This window comes from Camelus bactrianus, chromosome 24 (genome assembly GCF_048773025.1).
Source record: "Camelus bactrianus isolate YW-2024 breed Bactrian camel chromosome 24, ASM4877302v1, whole genome shotgun sequence".
Taxonomy (NCBI): domain Eukaryota; kingdom Metazoa; phylum Chordata; class Mammalia; order Artiodactyla; family Camelidae; genus Camelus; species Camelus bactrianus.
In genome coordinates, this window is record NC_133562.1 from 16,077,995 (window position 1) to 16,098,239 (window position 20,245).

The window sequence follows — 20,245 nt, forward strand, 5'->3', positions numbered from 1 at the left end:
AGATGGCGCGTCGGAAGAAGTAACTGGTAAGGTTCTACAAAGGTGTCTTGGGACAAATTAGCACTATGGATAAGTTAGTTATTTCTAACTACAGGGGAGCTTTTTGATATCCCGGATAACAATGAGTGAAGCTAAGATAATGATTAAACAAAATCACTGGTAGTTTTGTATTTTTCTCCCTTGCTGCACACGTACTTTCCACATGGACTAATTGTGTGCAAAAGGAAATTTCCTCTTTTTAAAAAATATTTTTGCTAGTCTATTCATCTTTCGATGCATGGAAATAGGCTGGCATACATGTATCTTTGAGATGAATTTAATCTCTGAGAAAAATTCATCGATTGGAAAAATAATCCAACTAATTTTTAATGAACGCTGAAGCCAAAGTATAACTTTTATGTACAATTTTTCAGTGAAAGAACTCCATACTATTCGTTACTTTTTTTGGGGGGTGGGGGGTAATTAGGTTTATTTATTTATTATTAATGGGGTACTGGGGATTGAACCTAGGACCTCATGCATGCTAAGCATGCACTCTACCACTGAGCTCTACCCTCCCCACCACTAGTTTTAGAAATAAGAAACTGGTAGACTTAAAAGGACACAGATGATGGAACATCCATTTCCTCACCGAATATACCTAAAATACCATGAAATATACATAGTAAATGAAAATTAAAACATTATTATAGGAAAAAAAAAGTTATTTGCCACGGTCAAAACTGTCTTTCTTCTGAGAAAGGGCACAGAGCTACTTGGTAAGTGGATTTTCAACACTCACTGCCTCCTACTTGAATAAATGAGATGATCTGACTTGAACTGTTTCCATCGGCCACATTTTTATAAAAATGTGGGCTATAAATTTCCATTATGAATACAATTACTTTAAGTCTCACTATTTGACACTGCGGCTACCTTTATGATCTGTTCCATCTGGGTTTAAATGCATTCTTTTCTGGCACTCTGAGCAGCTCATTAGAAACCGTGTCACCGCTTCTCTTGGTAGGAAGGCATAGCTCTCTGATATCTGAAATGATTCACAAAATAGAGGTGTTATTATATCAGCTGACTGGGCATGACTCAGCAGAAATGATCATTGTATTTCCAAATGAGACGCGTTATGCCATAATGGCGGGAAGCACATTGAAAGCATGCATTGCAAACCATGCATCATTTCCAGAAATATCTATCCAACTCAATCACATGTCTCAGTAACTGCTAATAATGCGAGGTGGAGGAAAAAAATCAACCCCATCTGGATGGATATCTGTTTGTATTTCTGCATTTCTTTTAGGAAAAAATAATCACAGGGTACAGATAGTCCCATCAATCTCCCTTATTAAAATTTGCCAACACTGGTTTTTAAACTTATTGCTTGCACCATCAAAATTGTATCCAATTTTACATACGTTTTAAAAAATTTAGCCCCAAGGAGAAACAATAAAGTTTGGATTTTTGCATTAATAAGCATTTTTTCATTATGGCTTTTCAAAATATTTTAAGTAAAAATAAAAATAATTCCAACAGAACTCATGTATATATTGACTGCAGTGAATCATCCCTTCCACAGAAAATGACACACCTGGAATGCATTTTGGCCACCTGTTTCATTTGTTATTTTTTTGTCAGTTTTTCATAATTTCTGTTCACAAGTGATCACACTGATTGTCAGAGTAAGCTTTCTCAGTGCCCTCTACAGAGCTTCTATTTTCAGAACCATGATCTAGAATCATGTTAGTAATCAATATTCTTGTCAGTGACGTTTTTACATATTACCTTTTCAAAAACCAAGGTACGTCTCTCATCAAAGCAAATAATTTCTGAAGTGAAACTGATAGATTGTTAAACACCTCTAAATAAAAGCTGACACTGACTGAGACAGCGCTGCTAAGCAGTGTGAGGCAGGGCATCCATTTTCCATCACAGCCAGCAGTGACACAGGGACATGAAATAGGAGATAAGCAGGAGGAATATGAGTTGTAAATTAGACATAAATGCTGCAGACGATTCCTCGGATGCACGCATAGCTGTCATGAACACTGATGTATTCTAAGTTTGTAGAAAGGAAGGAAGATGTGCAGCTTGTGTATAACTGAGTACAGATATGCTCCTATTCTATCAGTGGTGATGGGGTCAACTTTTGCTTGTCAATGCTGGAGAGGACCACAGCATGGAGGCAACCTCACATATTAAAATCCAACACGGTAAAGCATATTTCCCCCCTGAATTGAATATGAAAATTGGTTTGCTTCTCTTAGCCTATCTCTTTGACTCTCAGGGAAAAGAATAGCAAAGATTCAGAAAGAGAAAGAAAAATATCATATGAAATAACTCATATGTGGAATCTAAAAAAGAAAAAAGGAGGACACTAATGAACTCATCTACAAAACAGAAATGGACATGCAGAAGTAGAAAACAATCTTATGGTTACCAAGGGAAAGGGGGTGAGAAGGAATACATTTGAGAGTTTGAGATTTGCAGATGTTAGCCACTAATATCTAAAAATAGGTAAAAATATTTCTGTGTAGCACAGGAAACTATATTCAATATCTTGTAATAACCTTTAATGGAAAAGAATATGAAAAGGAATATATGTATGCATATGCATGACTGGGACATGGTGCTGTGCACTGGCACAATGAAACTGACACACTGTAACTGACTACACTTCAATTAAAAAAAAAAAAAGAATAGCAAAGAGGAGGACAAGCCACAACTAAAGTTGGCTGTGGATGATCTGCGTACAGGTATCCCAATTCAACTCTACCAGGACTGGTAGTATGAAACTCGGTCCCTATCATTTGTCAATTAAGATGCTGTCCAGATTAAACAAGAATAAACTTCCTTGTACTACACAAGGAATTAGGGGAGAAAATAAGCAAAGCGATTTGAAAGTATTCATCAAAATATGTTATATTAGTTATTGAATAAAGAAACACATCTATGCAATTTAAATGTTCATTCATTCTCTCTGTCTCTTTCTCTACACACACACACACACACACTCACACGAATTTGACTCCTACTCATCTATTTCACAGAGGGAACTAACACTTTTGCCTCATTTAGCTATCTGATTAGAGATCATTGTTTTCTGACTCTCTGAAAACCTATTTTACAGTAATTCAGAAGGGAAGTCTATGATGCATGCCCAGTCCTGATACTTCATATTTTAAGTCGCATGGAGTTATAATCCATTGGAACTCAGTAAAGTCATCCACAAACAGGATTTGAGAAGAATGCTCCACTGAGTTTTTTTCATAGAGGATTTCTATTAAGGCTTTTCTCTCCTTCTATAAGGCAGAACACTTCAATTGAGAAAAACAGTCCATTGGAGGCATTAAAGAGATGCTTCATTTGTTTCCATGGTCCTGATGCTCTCCCCAGTCTGCCTTTTGCTCAACGCTAACAAAGCACTTGTATAGAAACCCCTTCTAAAGAGATTTATCATTGACCTGCCTCAATTGTATTATTTGTCCAGGCACTACTTAGCTCTAAATCAATTTGTTCTTAGAATTGCTAATCATATAACATTTCTTTCATAGTGTGACTCTGAAAAACAGGTACCTGTAATGACCTCAAATACATTATATAAGTGGGAAGGTATGTTAGGGGTACAGGTGTGAATGAAACAATATAAAGCCCCACTTTGTATCTCAGAGAAAAGCTTTCAGCAAGTGTCTCATCACGTTGTTTGTGGTGTTGCTCTGCCAGGGCATTGGGCATGTCACTCTATGTTATGTAAGTGGGCAAAATCACTAACTTCGGGGCTCTTTTCTTGGTGTTCAGAACCCATTTGATGCAGAGACATGCTGAGACACCCCCACTCCCCTCAGATCTTTTCTGCCCCACCTTCTGCTCACTGAATCCAAGGATCTCTGGGTCTTAGGCATGGAGAGAAAAGATCCTCAAGAACAGCCTCTTCAAGTCTCACACTCATTCCTGAAACATTTCTCCTGCCATGGAGGTGAAGAGGGGAAATTATTTCTTTTTCCTTAACTAGAATCTTCCTTCTCCAGCCTCTTTGAAATTCAGAGTGCCGTGAGACATTCATTAGTGAGGTTCTCAGAATATATTTAAACAGTGAGGAAATGTTCTTTAAAAGTTCCAAAGTTCTGGTACATTTGAATAATCATATTTCACCATGAAAGCCATGTAATGAAATATTGTAGTTGATCTTGTCAGTGCCCATCCTTCCATAATGCCATTCAGAGATAACCTAGGAAGTCGACATGAAGCCCCTTGAACTTGAGGCCTCGGCTAAATGCCCCGATGGCCCTTGCCCTGATGCAAGACCCTGGTGCCATGGTTGTCTGAAATGCTAAATGGACTTAAACAGATGTTCATAAACGGTGATGAAACACAGGGATGTGTTCTTCTAGGCTGTCTAGTCATCGAAGTCCTAACATTCTTCATGTGATAATCTGGTTTCAGAGTCTATCCTTTACTCACTATATTTTATGGCCTCTCCTGGTCATCAATATTAAAAGTGAAAGAGAGAGATTGTCTCATCCACAAAGAACAGGAATAGTAACGTCACAGCACAGGTTAATCATACTAAATGTTTAGAATGTTTAGAATATTCCCTGGTGTGAGGGTCTTTATAGGTACAAAACGCTCTGACCGGTTTGAGGTGACCCTTTTGGACACAAGGGCTAGTCAAGGGCTCTGTCCCTTGTCTCAGGTTGCAGAGTTCCACAAGAAACACATCAGACTGCGCAGTAACAATGCAGAGCCCCACCTGGAGGAAATTAACCAGCCATCTGCTCTGCTCCAGCAGAACTAATGGCTGAAGTGATGGCTTTGTGATAACACCATAATACTGTAACAGCCAGGAACTAAATGCAGAGGACTTCCACTTTTAAGAATATGGACAAGGAGGAGGATAAGTAGCCTGTTTCTAAAGGAAAAAGGCTTCTGACTGTTAAAAAAAAAAAATTCACCAGTAGAGGAGTTATTGTTGCTTTAAGATTTGGACCTAATGCAGGAGCTGAAATAGAGACATCCTGTGACATGAGTAAACAGCGAGCATTAGCAAAACCAAAAAGCTAACCTCAAAAGATAGATCAACCAAGAATCACACTGTTTTGTCCCAACTCCACTAAGGTCTTAACAACAACAAAAACCCAACAGAACTAATGTTTCCAAACATCAGTAATTTGGAAAAGTACTCGGCCAGTGCTGAATTTCATTATCAGTCACATTATTCCACAGCTTGATGCCTTCGTATGTAGCATTACACCACTTCAGACACTGAGCTTCAGAGCAAAATGAAACTGGTCTAATGACACTATTTTTTTAAATTACCTTCTCCACCTTTGCTTTATAAAATGAATTTAGAGAACAGCCATACTACCTTTATTTTACTGGAAAAACAACATTAAAACTTTGGTTTTTGCCAAAGATCATGTAGTACACTCATGGAGGAATATGCCTTTGGGGCCAAATTTTTAACATTTTCTATTGTGAAACTCTTGAGATTATGAATAAAGAGTAAATAAGAAAAAGCCTCCTAATGAAATTTGTGTCTTGCACCCTATTTAGTAGGGTGACAGTTGACATTTCATATTGTGTATTCTCTCACAAGCCACCTGGAATGTACCTAACTAGATAATGAAGCTACAGGAAATCTATTTTTTAAAAATAGCAAAATTAAAGTGTAATTGAACAGAGTCTACAAATCCAAATGCCATTAAAGACCTCATATGTCTTGATTCATAAAGACAACACAGTTCAGAGAGACCCCTACGTGAGGAAGGGAAGTCTTGGTTCTGGGTAATATCTCCAGTTCAACACGGGCCACTCTGCCTTTATCTGGTTTACACATTGTATATCTTTGAACACATCTGAAGAGAGAGAATTAGGGAAAAAAAAAAATATATATATATATACATATGCACATACAAGTCGTGTACATGTAAGGCTTACAAACGCTACAACATTTGACCCAGATATTTCTCTAGACGTGTTACAAAATTGAAATGTCCAGCCAATGGTTTGCTCTTACGTTTATATGTGTTCTCATTTCATGCATGAGAAAAGATAAGCAGTGAACATCATTGTACTTCTACATAGGAGATGATTAATCGGTGGAGTCGCATATGGAAGCAGCCTTACAAAGATGAAGACACCTTTCGCCTAAACACTTATTGAACAAATAGCTATTAAATGGATAGGCACTATAATTAACCTTGAATACTGCCAGACGTGGTTCTATACCACTAATGTGTCTGGATATAGCACATTATTGGAATCACCTGGTAATTGTTCGGCTAATTTTGAAAAACGCTTTGATCAGAGCTCAACATAAATACTCTTAGGTGAAGAGTGTGTTCATAGTAATAATCAACTAAACAAAAAGCCAGACATTTGGTCTGCCTAATCCCGTTTGTATTTACTCTGGCCCTCAACAATTTTTGCTTCAGAACACTAACTACTTACTATCTCAGAAAGACTTTGTGTTATGTTGTAGCTGTCTGACCTCTAAACATTTGGTAACCAGCAAACTGAATTCCTGTACCTTAACGATGTGTCCAGTGTCAAAACTAGGATGCTACCAGATTTGCATTTTAGCCCCCAAACTCAGCACTGCCCCCCGGCGGCAGATTATGGGCAACACTTTTGGTTGGGTTCCTGTCAATCCCTCAGCATTGCTTGTTTTGCTACATGCACTCTGGTACTGCTATCATTTAGTCCAACACGCTATTTTCAGTTCATATCACTATCCGTTACTCCTCTCCCTTCGTTCTTCTCTGACCATTTTCCACATTCAGTCGTCACACTCATTCATCAGCTCTTGTCTTTTTAACTTAGTTGAGGGGTGTGGGAGGGGGATATTCCTAGCCCAGTCAGGAATGTCTTGAGTTGATTTTTAAACAGGATTAATGTTCCTTGATAAAATACAGCAAGCACAATTAAATGTGAGCCCAGAGAAACATGCGATGCTGGGAATAACATATAATAAATTGTTATTTGAAATTCAAATATAACTGGGCATTCTGTATCTTTGTTAAATCTGGCAACCTTACCAGGTATATTTATCTAAGATGAATGAAAATATGAGTTAAAGCCTGAAGATAATTTTAAATTTGGAACAAATTATGTCAGGAAAATCTAAGAATATTCTAAGAGCAGAAGTGAGAAGCAGGGTAGGTGGAAATGATTATTGGACAGTCTGCAGGCAATCTGACTCACAGTAACCACTCAAAGCAATGTTTTCCAACTTTTTAGACCAATAACACAGGTAGAATATATTTTATATCATAAGTTAGCACATATACACATTTCTACAAAAAACTCTGATAATATCTATTCTCTTCTGTTTCATTTTTTAAAAGTTATCACAACCCACTAAGCTGGCTTGAAAACCCACTAATGGCTTGTGATACATAATGTGAAAAATACTGGTCTAAAACAGAGGAATGCAGCCTCTCAGTTCAGAGATACTTGCTTTGGTGTTGAGGGAAGATGGTGGTTATGTGGTCAAGTTTAAAATGAAGGCTGCAAAATTCAAAGGAGGTCTAAAGCAGGCAGGACTATTTTTAGACAGTTCAGGTCAAATTTTAGACAGCTAAAAGCATGGTGGAAAATCTGAGGCAAATGTATCATCAAATGAAGGGTGAGAGGAACGAAAAGTGAACGCGGCACAGAGGCATAAGTCTGTATTCTCCGGGGATAGGAAAATGGTACAAGTGGGAGGCAAGAGGCAAAGACAGTGAACTTGGGCAAAGGCACAGAAATCCACTGCATGATGAAAAGAAACTAGAGGAAGAAAACAGAAAGAGGTAACAGCATTCCAGCGCAGCATCAGATGAATCTGGCACCACATTGCTACACATTAGTATAGATCAAGGTATAGGCAACAAGAAATGGAATGTGACTTAAGTTAATTATAACTAATTCATTTTTATTGGAAATAGTTTTTGCTCCACTGATTATATATACACATCAAATGTAGCTGTACGGCTTCGCAGAAAAGAACTTTATTTTCTTCTGTTTTATCTTTATTATAATGACAAACATCTTTAATTTGGAGTTGTACTTTGCAATAATTAAAAGTCATCCACTGACCAAAGGAGACAATAGCAAAAAGAGAGACAGTCAAATAAACTGGGGGGTATGTCTCCCAAATTGTGGGTGATGTTTTTGTGTCGCTTCCTGTGTTAGAATATTTGTCTGTTAAGGAACAGATTGTCACAACAGAGAATTCTTGTATTAGAAGAAAAAAAATTGAGCAGATGGGCACTGCAAAAGCTGTTCTCCTTACATGTTTCCTAATAGTAAAAGCAAGAGAATCCTTAAATGTTGCATGTAAATAAAATGACTCAGCAAAGCAAATGTTTCTACAGTGACTTGCAGCATGAAACAGCTGTACTGAAACATACAATTACACACATGGAAGTGTGGGGAAATTGACTTCCTCCTGATGTTTCCTGAAGAGTGTATATTCTGTGATCTATCAGCATTTTTGCAGGGGCTTAGTGGAGAACAAGTTGAAGTCAGCCTTTCTGGCTAGAATTCAACGGCACGGTCAAGCTCCCCTTGGCTCCTGTTGCAACTTCTGCTAAAGTTTACCCTTACGAAGCCCTGCTAGTCAGTGCGAAGGCAGTACTTCTTTTAAAACAGGGAGCCGAAATCACAGCTGCCGCAGTCACGCAAGGCAGGCAAGATGCAGCCCTTTTAGGGGAAACAAAAGGAAAATGCAAAAAGCTAGGCTTCACCTTACCAGGGAGTGCAGTGCGTCGCACAACTCTCATGTATTTGTGAAAAGTCTGTGAGATGGTCATCATGTGCCACGGATGCAGAATTCATCGTCTGGATTCTTCAACTGCTCCACCAACGACAAGTAATGAAAACATCTTTCTGAGATGCCAAGTAAAGAACTGGCCACATGGTTTCCTAGAAAATGGCTCTCAGCTTGTAACAGGGAAGAACAAATCTGACTCCATATCAGATCTGTTCCTTTAGCTCCTACCCTGGGCTCTGTTTCCTGTGCTTAGTTATGCTGGTTCTGCACCTTTTGTAAAAGAATGTTGCCTAGAGCCCAAAATATACAGGACAGCCCATTCTCAACCTCTGACTTTCAGGGTACAACACTTTTCCATTCATGTAGAGATAAGAAGCTTTAGAGCAGAGAATAACATTTGTCTTGTTGGAGGTGTATAGGAACACTGTAACCTGATGTAGGTGGAGAGCTGCAAGAACAAACGATTTCAACATTGAGAAGTTTGCAACAACCAAACACAGCCCTTCCCCTCTTAATGTAAAAGGAGTCTGAATTCTGACTGGGGGAAGATGGTCTTCTAGGACAGTAGTCTGCCATCTTCTCAGCCTGCTGGCTTTCTGAATAAAGTCGTTATTCCTCACCCCAACACCTCGTCTCCTGATTTACTGGCCTGCCAGGCAGCGAGCAGAACGAGTTAAGACTCTACAACAAACTTAGGGTGTATACTGTGCTGTAAAGGTGACTTCTGAAACTAGGGAGCAGGGATGCACTTCGGTTATCATGATCACTGGGGCTTGTGTTGCTGGAACTCAACACTCAGGGTTTAAGGATAAAGCTGGGAGTTCTTGGGGCAATGCCAGCTGTCTGTCCCCAACGTCTACAGTGCCCTATTGAGAAATACCACTTCAGACTATGCAAAGAATGATGCAAGCTAATGGATACATATAATAAAAGATACTATGTTCACGTGTTCTCCAGTGAGGAGTAAAAACACACCCAGATAGAAATTTCTTGGTCCACATTCCAAGTTCTCAGAAGCACAACTAGGTCACTGTGTCTGTCTCTTCCCAGAAGCACTTCCTTTCTGATTAGCAGGGTCAGAGGGGAGCAGAGCCATGCTCAGAAATGGTGTGGTGCACACTGAGTGGGAGAGGGCGTTCCCAGGAAAATGATGGTGGAGGGGAGGATGTGGAGCAGAATAGATAAACAGATAAAAAAAGAGGTAAAGGCTGGTTACTTTTTACTTATCATGAAATGATGAAAACTGCTGCAGAGAAAGCTAGTGAATAATACATTCGATTCTGGGAAAGTCATGAATGAAGACATAAGGAGGTTGTTATCCATGGGCCAAGGGAGAACACAGATGATACGAAGAAAGAAACAGAGCTCTCAGTATCTAGTTAATAGAAAAAAAATGCTGTTTACAGTATCGGTCACCCCACAAACAACTCCATATTTAAAAAAAAAAAACCATGTCTCTGTCTCGCTATAATAATATCATATTTGAAGCAATTATGAGGTTAAAACCTTTACATATATTATTTCTGAGCCTCAAAACAAGCCTACAAATAATACATGCCCAAATCCCACATATGGAACTTCCCTAATCAGGCTTTGAACCCAAGTCTTGCGCTGACATCAGAGCTGATACCACCTCGCACCTGCAGCCCATGTCCTATTTCACCTTCGTATTGTATTTCATCACAATTAAATACATCTATAGTTATTTATACAGGTGCACATGTGTATATGCTGTAAGAAATTCAGGAGATTTTACTTATTACATCATCACAGTACCGAGGAATACCTAAACCTCTGGGTCTAACAATGAATCATTAATCGTCCGGAGTACTTTTAAAAGCTGCATTGGCACATGTTCACCACAAGGGCGCACTGAAGTAGCGATTTATCAGGCTGGACCTAAAGAGTTAATATTTCTCCAAAAGGTTGATTCCCTTTCAAGGGATACAACCATTCACAATAATACAAAAATTATTAATGACATGGTTTGTGACGGTAATCTGGTTTGGGTGAGTTCTGGTGTCTTTTGATGGCCTCTACAACCAAAAAAGCCAGCTTCTGGGTATGAAGGGCTTACACAATTGCTCTGACCACTTGGGATAATTCCAACTACACCTGTATGAGAAATAAATCAAGTTTTACGAGTGGTAGTGCACTAGTCTTCTGTTTTAGGATCGCTATTTAATAACTCTAATTGTCACGCCACTGATTTTTTTTTCTTTCTGAGACGGTTTTACACATTGGTTTTGAATATTGCTTTTAGCTATCAAAAACAATGAGGCTGTTCCTACATAAAAGTGGGTTTAATATTATGTGTCCCATGTTTAAATTTAACAGCTGTTTTCCATAGTTAGAAATCACCTTTGTAAACCCTATATATGTGGCGGGGAAGGTGGGGCAGGTATGTGGATGTGGGTGTGCATCTGATAAAATATAAACCGTGTGGAAATGTAAGTGACGTGTTTATATCCTGCCTCAAAGATGACAGCATTATTTAATGGAGCGTCAAAGTCTTCCCTGAAAAGCAAAAGGGAAGCACTCGTGTTAAATACTTTTTTGACCTTATTCAGAGCCTGCAAAATTGCAGAAATCCTGGGCGCTGGTCCAGGTAAACATGAGTTGTGTGGTGCAGGATCTTTCAGCCACGGGCTACAGCTCTGATCTTATTTCATTATTTCTATTTATAGGACCATCTTTATGCTACTCAGTTGGTATCAAAAAGGCAAGGACTTCGCAGAGACAAGGCGAATTTACTCCTTCAACAAGTACTTACGGAGGGTGCTCTGCTCTGAGACGGTCCTTTTACTAGCTGTGACTATACAGGGGTATAAGGAACAGACACAATTGTTTTAACATGTACTCTAGCCATGAAAAAAGAAAAACAAACAAAAGGAACCTCACAAAAATTATTACATTAAAATATCCATAATGGAGTAACTGCTTGTGCTCATAAACTCTCCAGGATGAACTAGTTATAAATACACTTTTACATCACCGACTTTCTGTGTGACAGTATCACTGGCTTCTCTATTAAAGACTGTCTACAAAAAACCGTTTGAATCTGGAATAATTTTAAGGTTTATCTAGTTCTATGTGTTATCCAGAACAGCTGTTTGTTTAAGCCACTCTGTTCTATCCTCTGCATAAAAAGGACAAGGACCTCTTTTTATTTAACTGCTGTATTATTTTGCTTTTTGGGGGTTAACATCAGGTCAGAGAAGATGGTTTACAGGCATACAACTAATTCCAAGCCCCAGAGAATACTTGCTTCAACCCTTTGCTTCAGAAACACCCTATCCGTGCCCTTAGACCTGTGGCAGGAAAACGAACAATTCACAATTGTAAAAGGAAGTGAGCAAGGACACAAAAACAGAGTGGCTTACATTCTATCAGTGAATCATGACTACATGGTACACTTTTACCAAGTAATCTATTTAATGTTTATAGTTTTTAATCTAATACTTTTTATCTAGTTCAAAACAATACTCTCTTTTTTTAGAAATATTTCACTAAAAGAAACAGTACCGTCTTCATTTGGAAGATATTTCTGAAAGGCTTGTGGGGGCCCTTCATCCTCGTCTTGATGCCATGAGTTCTCAGTCTCTATAAGGTACGCGCTGAAGGCTGTTATGCGTGACGCCCCACTAGGATTCACACCCAAGTCAGGAAGCGCCTATGGATGCTGCTGGGGATACCAGTAGGTTTATCGATGACCTCCCTATTCTTGAGTTGAAACCAGCCAGATTTGAGAGACAAGCAAATTTACAAAATATCACACAAAATGTTGACTAAATGCTAGCAGCCTGATTTATTCTCTAGATTCCCCTGACCAAGGATATTTGAAGTCCATACAAAGATATGGAGGTCAATGATTTAATACAAATAAATTAAATGCTAATTGTAAAACTCAAGGCATCATGATAGGGAAGGGGAATATATTGGGAGAGCAAGGCCTTCCTGGTACTAATCACAGAACTAGAAGGATAACACCGCATTTCAACAGTGTCAGGACCAAGAAGTTCCATGATGACACTGATGTTCACGTGAGCATTTATGCTCAGAGTGAAACGGGAGGTGTGGTCACGTCTACCACACTGCAGCTTAAAATGACACTGCAAGTTAAGTAGCCAGCCTTGCATAACATGGTTCAGACTCCTGCAAAATTTTTAAACAAAAATGGAGAGCAATAACAATCTGCTGAGACTTGAGGGTCATTTTTATGGCCTTTCTTCTTTGATTGCCATTTTAAAATCCTGGAAATATGAAGTCTGATGACCACAGATCTTTTTCGTTACCATCATCATCATCATCATCATTTATAGAACAATTCTCTAGACAGTGATGAAGCCAAAACCTATTTCTCTACTATCTATGCTCATAAGCTGCCTTTTCAAGGGCAGGAGGCATGTCCCTATGCTTGAACTTTTCTCGTGCCAGCCAACTTGCTCACTTGGGTTACTATTTTCATTGTGCCCCCTTGCACAGAAAGGGCCCCATACACACCATTAAAATTGCTGTAATCCCTCCAGAGCTGGAAGAAAACAGAAACTCAGCCCCTTTATTTTATAAGTTAGAAAACCGTGGCCGAAGCCAAAAAGAGGGTAAATGAATTGTTCGGAACTCTTGAACTTTAATTTAGCGTTGTTTTTTCACACCACAATGGTTGCAAATTTTGCTCATTAGCCTCATTATAAGTTGACAAGAATTCTGGGAATTTTTACATAACAAAATAGCTGAAATACTGCGAGTTAAAATATCTCATTTAGCAGGAGAGACACTGAACCAAGAGATATTGATAAGAAGAACACGATAAAAATGAGGGCTAACTAAAGTATTAAGGTTAAGTGTCGTAGACCTGATAGAAAAGACTTTTCCTTTTTAATATTCAAAATCGGGATGTAGAAATTCTACCTGATATGTTATTTTTCTACGGTGTGTCCCTGGCAAGGAATATTCTATTCATAGTGAAAGCAAATCCTTTAAAGAGTGCAGTTTTAAAATTTTTCAGAAAATTAACTTAAAAGTAATAGATGACTTTGGAAGAAAGCAAATGAAATAACTGAAATTTTCATAAATTTCACTGAGCAGAAGACCTTCTATATATACGTACTGTGTCTTCTCTCTCCTTCAGCCCAGTCAAACCTTGGATAACAGTTACACCGTGGACTTCCAGAGACAGTGACATTTACAGGATGCACATGAAAGGATGCCTAAGTGACCACCGTTCCTCCCTCTCAACACAGAGGCACTGGGGCAGGTAGAGGAAATTACATCCGTAATTACAGTTAGGGCAGCGATAGAGCTGTGTTGATTGTCTTGCTTGTCCTTCTACGTGGAACATAAGCAGTGATTGGATAAGGGAGAAAGAACATTATCCAAAAGTTTACCACACGGCAAGCCCTTTACGCCTATCAGCTCACTCATTTTACTGCACCATGTATATCATTATCTCCTTCTAAACAGGAGGGGGAAAAACTAAATAATTTGCCCAAAGCGACACAGATAGGAAGCACTAGCTTCGAAATTTGAAACTGAGTTTGTCTGGCCTCTAGCCTGTTTTCTTTTTGCTTATAGCACATGCTCTCCACTTGGAATTAAATGAGTGTAACTGTTGACAGCTATGTATGTGAGTCATATATGTAAACTTAGTGTATCAGGCTATGAGTTGTGCACATGTGTGCATGCGTGTGTGCATGTACACATATAGATAGACTGTTCTCTCCACTGAAAACACTGACTTTCCCTCTTGGTTCCCGCATTTCCACTGGTTACTTTTATTTTACATGTAGCAAGAAAGAGCATTGAAACTTCATCCTTTAATCGGACCCTAACTGAAGCAACCTTCCTGGAAAGGAAGCTATGCTTAGCCTGTGACAAAATACAAGAGATATAAGACAATTAGAGAAGAGCTGTATGTTCCCTGAAGGTGAAGTTCAGGCAATAGCTGAGCAGAGTTAAGGACTGGAAGACAACTTCTCGCATTAGTTTTTTTTCTTTTTACAGTGTTACAATATCAATTTTGAAGTAACTTTCCAAATTGCTAAGCACACTAGCATTCAATTTTCACTAGAAAGATATATTTAAGACCAAACGTAAGTGATTTTGAATGATCCACACTTCTCCACTGTTAATGTAGATAATTAAGAGTTGACTACAGTCAAAAATATTGAAGGAAACAAATTCAGTGCAACAGTAAAGGTTACAGATACATAGGGACAAGTGAAGAAAAAAAGAAAAGACCTAAACGACACTAGAATTCAACCATGACTAAAAAAATTAATTATGCCTTCATTCCTAAAATGTGTCATTTTATGTGGATTTTTAAAAAGAGTTCATGAGTAGTAGAATACACACCCTCCAATTTTATCTCTAGTCAGATCAGAGTGCAACAAAATTTAACTTGTATAATGACTAGATATTTCAAGGAATGATATACTGCAGATAGGTAAAAACAAATAGCATTCAAAAGTTAATCCAGTATTAAAGGACCACCATTTCCTGCAGAGTGAAAACATAGAAAGATTGGCAAAAAAAGGCAAAAGTAAATAAAATGACCACTAAATCTATTGATAATATTATTAAGACAATATGACACGTTTTAATGATTAGTTGATAAGTATGGTTTCTTGGCCATGTAGGATAAGGGAGAAAAAGAAAGTCAATAAACATAATCATGCATGCTCTATGAGCTAATGTGTTAGAGGTAGAAAAAAGCTTAATCTCAATGGGAACCGTTATAATTGCAATAGGCATCTAGCTAATTCTCCAGTTCCAGCCAGTTCCAGCATTAGTATTAGAACTGAATTCTGACCCAAAAGTCTAGGGCCCTGATAGCACTAAACCGTTTCATTTCAAACTGCATTTAGTTTTATGCCCCATTACTTGAACATTTATATTAATTTTTAACATTAGACTTAAATTCCTTGTAATGTGCACAGTTTTGCTGATAATGCAGTTCTTTTTTTTCTTTTTCTATGATGTATTATTACTCAAGAAAATGGAAAATGTTTTCTAATTAGGATTCAATGGAGAGATACCAGAAGGCAAACGGTGAGGCCAGGAGAAACCTTCATGATATTAGGGAAAGGTAAGAATACTTTAGATGCGAAACAAAAACTAAACTTGGGAACGAGACGGATCTTCAAATAGGACATTGTCAAGAGGGAAGGATGATGTTTCAGACACTGCTTGTACGTTCAAAGTGGGTGTCTCCTACTCCAAAATGCAGAAAATGTCTTCAAAATGTTAATGCAAAAATGATGTATGTTGGAAATGTGTTTAACCAATTTATTCAAAGTGTTCAGCATGCATTGTGGCAATGGGTCAGATTCTCTGCATTTCATTTAGGAACACAGAGTGAGAGATTTGGGTCTATGTCATACCCCCGTTTCAATTAAAGGTCTCTAATAAGCGCATTTCAAAGATTACATCATTTTAAATTGCTTTTGGCACCTAAAGAGATTTGGCTGCCACCCCACTCCTGACAATGAAGCCACTTGGTTTTTGTTGGTTTGTTTGCATTTAACACAACTGAACTTATATATTCCTACCTTACAAAGCCCTACCAAATTCAGTAGCTGTTTCATGAAAATGAATTCTCATAAGAGTACACAGTTAGTGATATTAGTAAATCAATATACAATTTTTTTTCCTATTAGTATCCAGAGATACAGCCCTGGCTTAGGAGACAGGCAAGATGACTAAGTTCAGTAATATTAGTCTACATTAAAAATATCGCAAGAAGCTAGGTCATTGTCATTAGTCATGATAAGAATGTCTCCTGGGATATGTAAGTCAAAGGAAAGTTTATGTGGCAGAATTATGTAAGGAAACTTACAATAGTGCCTGCCCACAAACCATGCAATTTGGAAACAGCCAAGAAACAAAACCATAGAGAAGGAGAGATAAATACAACATGTATTAGGGGTTATTATGCGACTACAAAGATTCAATATGACCCTGGAAATATAGCAAAAAATAGTTATGGAAAAGAAGCTATTTCTTATGCTCAGTAGCTAATTTTCAAACATATGTACCTGTATTTGAAACTTTGAGCATTTCACACATTTTTCTGTATCTGAAAAAAAAATGGATCCAGACTGATATTGTGTATAAATATAGCTGAAAACAGTTAATAAAAGGTAGCCAAAAGCAAAGTTCAATAAGAATTCTAAAAAAAGGATATTATTCTGATTGCTGATAAAGTATTTCTGATGTACACTTTGCTCATACTGGAAAAGAGTAATTTACTGTTCAATTTTCCTAGAAAGGATGAATTATCTACAGTAAGATGATTTCATAAAACGTTTAAATAAAAAACTAGATTAAGGTGTCTAGATCAAACAATAAGTATAATTAGAAACTTTAGAAGTAATATATAACTCCATTTTGACAATATATATTTCAATATCTAACAGTTAATGAAATCTTTTTCTTCATAATTTATAATAAAAACATAATATATTTTCCTTTTAAATGTTCAAGGGCATTAGGTCTATAAAAAATAACACATATTTTAAAATACTCTATACTGGAAAATTAAGAAATGGATACATTTCAGGACTAATGTATTTCATATAAGGTGATATAAGAAAAGTATATGAAATTTTCTTATCCATGTGACTATAAGTATTAAATAGAAATTTTTAATATGACTTGAGGGGGAAGGTCTGTTAAAATAGTGGTAGTACAAAGTTTATATGTTCCAGTATATAATTCATAGATGATGATTTGAATATAGATTATGTATTGAATATATAACAAACAATCTTCCCATCTGTGGGCATTTGACTGGGACTACCACATTTTATGCATATTTAAAGAAAAGAAAATGATAAAGCTAGAAAGAGATTTAAACTATATGCAATAAACTCAGTGATATAACCAAAACAGAATCAGTAATAATAATAAAATGCTGGGTGTGACCATGATATGGTCTAATTTATGTTGAAGATAGAATATTCATAATTATTTAACCCATTTTTAAACAAGCATATAATATCAAAATTCAAAATGCATGCCTTTTCTTTCCTTTTTTCTTTTTTGAACTTACCGCTTTGTAAGTTCTCTTTTGTCCGGCGTGTTTCCGAATCTGTTCTCCATTCGGCCCTGTTTCCACATGCATTGAATAGATAATGTCAAAGAAATCTTCAACCACAGCTACCCGCCGCAAAGACAGCTTCTCGTCAACCCCTATGCCATCCTGGAAACAAAACAGTTCAGAAAGGTACAAGATAAATACACAAGTAAGTATTTAATATATAAAGTTACCACATCAAGTTCATCAGACAATATTCTGATAAACTGAACCAAACCAACTAGATAGGAAACGTCAAAGATTCCTGATGGATCGCATTATTTTATACATTGTTTACATATAAAATGTTAAGAAACATGAGAAACAGTATTTGGCATAGTTAATCATGCTTACCCACTAATTTCATCTTTTACATTTTATAATGACTTTCTTGTAGCCATAAGTATAACTTTCTTAAGTTATTCTAAAATATACTTGTAATTTTTTATTGCAATAATTTCTTCTACATAGTGATTCATTTATCCAATAAACATCAATTGTGTTGCTTGGGCACTGGACTCTTTTATTAGAGAAATGAAAGAAATAATATGAAATCTCTACCTTTGATATCATACAATCTAGGAAATAAAATTCAACTACTGTGCTATCAGTATAAGACTAAGGGACAGGATGGGGTAAAGGTCAAAAATGTGACCTGAAGATTATCTAGGTGTGATCTTTGGGCCATCCACTCAGAAGTTCTGCGTTTTGGGCAATCACTTAAACCTCTCTAAATTTGTTTTTTCAACTATAAAATAGGGGTAATAGACCCTACTTCACAGAACTGTAATAGTGGAACGAAATAATGTATGTAAGTGATATATATATATAACCCAATGTTTGGCATAGAGTGAACAGTCAATAAATAGTGACTTTTGCCATGTTGATGATCATGATAAAAATGGAAGTCAAGTACTATGGGAGTCAGAGATCAAAGATATCACTTCCTGCTGAAGTAGCTTCATGGCAGAAATGGAATTTGACATGGGTGAGATTTGAAGCAGAGGATGTCATGAGCCAAGAGCCGAAAGTTCCCACACATGATTGAGAAGAATAAGTAACACATTTGGAACGAGATAAGAAAGAAATTCAATCTTAGATGGCTGCAACATGAGTGAACACACTACTGCTGAGTGGAGGATCCAAAGTTCACACCCAGATAATCTCTAGAGTTCAGATTTTTAACCTTTAACACATGGGTCCCTTAGTCCAATACTGACAACATGGTAGATGCATTTTCCTTTTTGAAATGAAAGCTTTTCCTACTTGCCAGCGCGCACATACATACACACTCACACAGTGTCCTTATTCAGAACTGGGGGCATAACTTAGAGCAACGTGCCACAGCCTTCAATGCTGGCATTCAACACAAGAAGGTGATTAATCTGAGCAAAATCATTATGTAGTCAGTGAGTCAAATGGCAAAAGCTTTTCTGAACAGTAGCCCCAGCAGACTGAGCTCACTGCAAAAATGAAAGCAAATTACATGATTTTTGTTAGTTTGATTTTTATTTTACTTTTCTGATTTACAACAGGCCTCAGAAGTAGCAGTGTTTAAAGCAGCATATTCAAATAACTGTATGTGTGTGTGTGAATTTTTATGTGAGGTCAAACAGCCAGGCGTTCCACCTTGGTTAAATCTGAAGGGCTCCCTCACACATTATCTGTGATGCATGTGGTTCCTCAGTAGGTTTCAGATCTTTTTGACCTCTCCTTTAATATCTTGAGGCATCTCTTCTTCTCTACCGGGCCCGATGAATAATCCTTCATTGACTGTGATGCAAGACCGATCTGCAGTGACAGTTCAGGGAAGCTGCAAAAAACACAGCAGCCTGCAGCCTGGAAATGTCCTGCCCCTTAAAGGATAGTGCCAGGTTAGCACCATTTCAGATGTCCACCCACCAGCTCTGGAAAGGATTACCCTTATAGCAAAACCAAATACATCACAAGGGGAAAAAAAAAAGAACTACAGACCAATGTGTTTTATGAATATAAATGTAAAAATCTTCAACAAAATACTAACAAATAAAATCCAATAATATATATAAGTTATTGTGCACTGCAACCAAGTAGGGTAATCCCAGGTTGGTTTAACATAAGGAAATGAATTAATGTGCTAGATCATATTAATAGAATACAAGGCAGAAAGCATGTGATCACCTCCACAGATGCAGAAAAATATTTGACTAAAGTAACATACTTTTCTGACCAAAACTTAGAAAATGGGGTAGAAAGGAATCCTCAATCTGATAAAGGACTTCTATAAAAACCCCATAACTAATGTCTTATTTAATGGAGAACGACCGAATGCTTTCTTTCTAAAACAGGGGCAAGACAAGAATTTCTGCTCTCGCCATTTCTATTTAACACTGTATTGGAGGTCCTAGTGACAGCAATCAGGCAAGAAAAAGGAAGAAACAGCA

The 20,245-nt window shown here is 37.4% G+C and overlaps 1 protein-coding gene across 3 annotated transcripts in view; it reads right to left on the bottom strand.

The window, feature by feature from the left end:
* The window catches only part of NOL4 (nucleolar protein 4), a 241,090-nt gene that overhangs the window by 172,649 nt on the left and 48,196 nt on the right, over positions 1-20,245 (bottom strand). For 2 of the 3 annotated variants that reach the window (XM_074352219.1, XM_010946869.3), the window contains exons 2-3: positions 17,799-17,948; positions 916-1,027 (exon numbers count right to left, since the gene is read on the bottom strand). In XM_074352219.1, the coding sequence (XP_074208320.1) occupies positions 916-1,027; positions 17,799-17,948 (262 nt within the window). Of the gene's footprint in view, positions 1-915; positions 1,028-16,782; positions 16,846-17,798; positions 17,949-20,245 lie in introns of all 3 variants that reach the window. The other variant, XM_074352220.1, reaches the window with a different exon arrangement.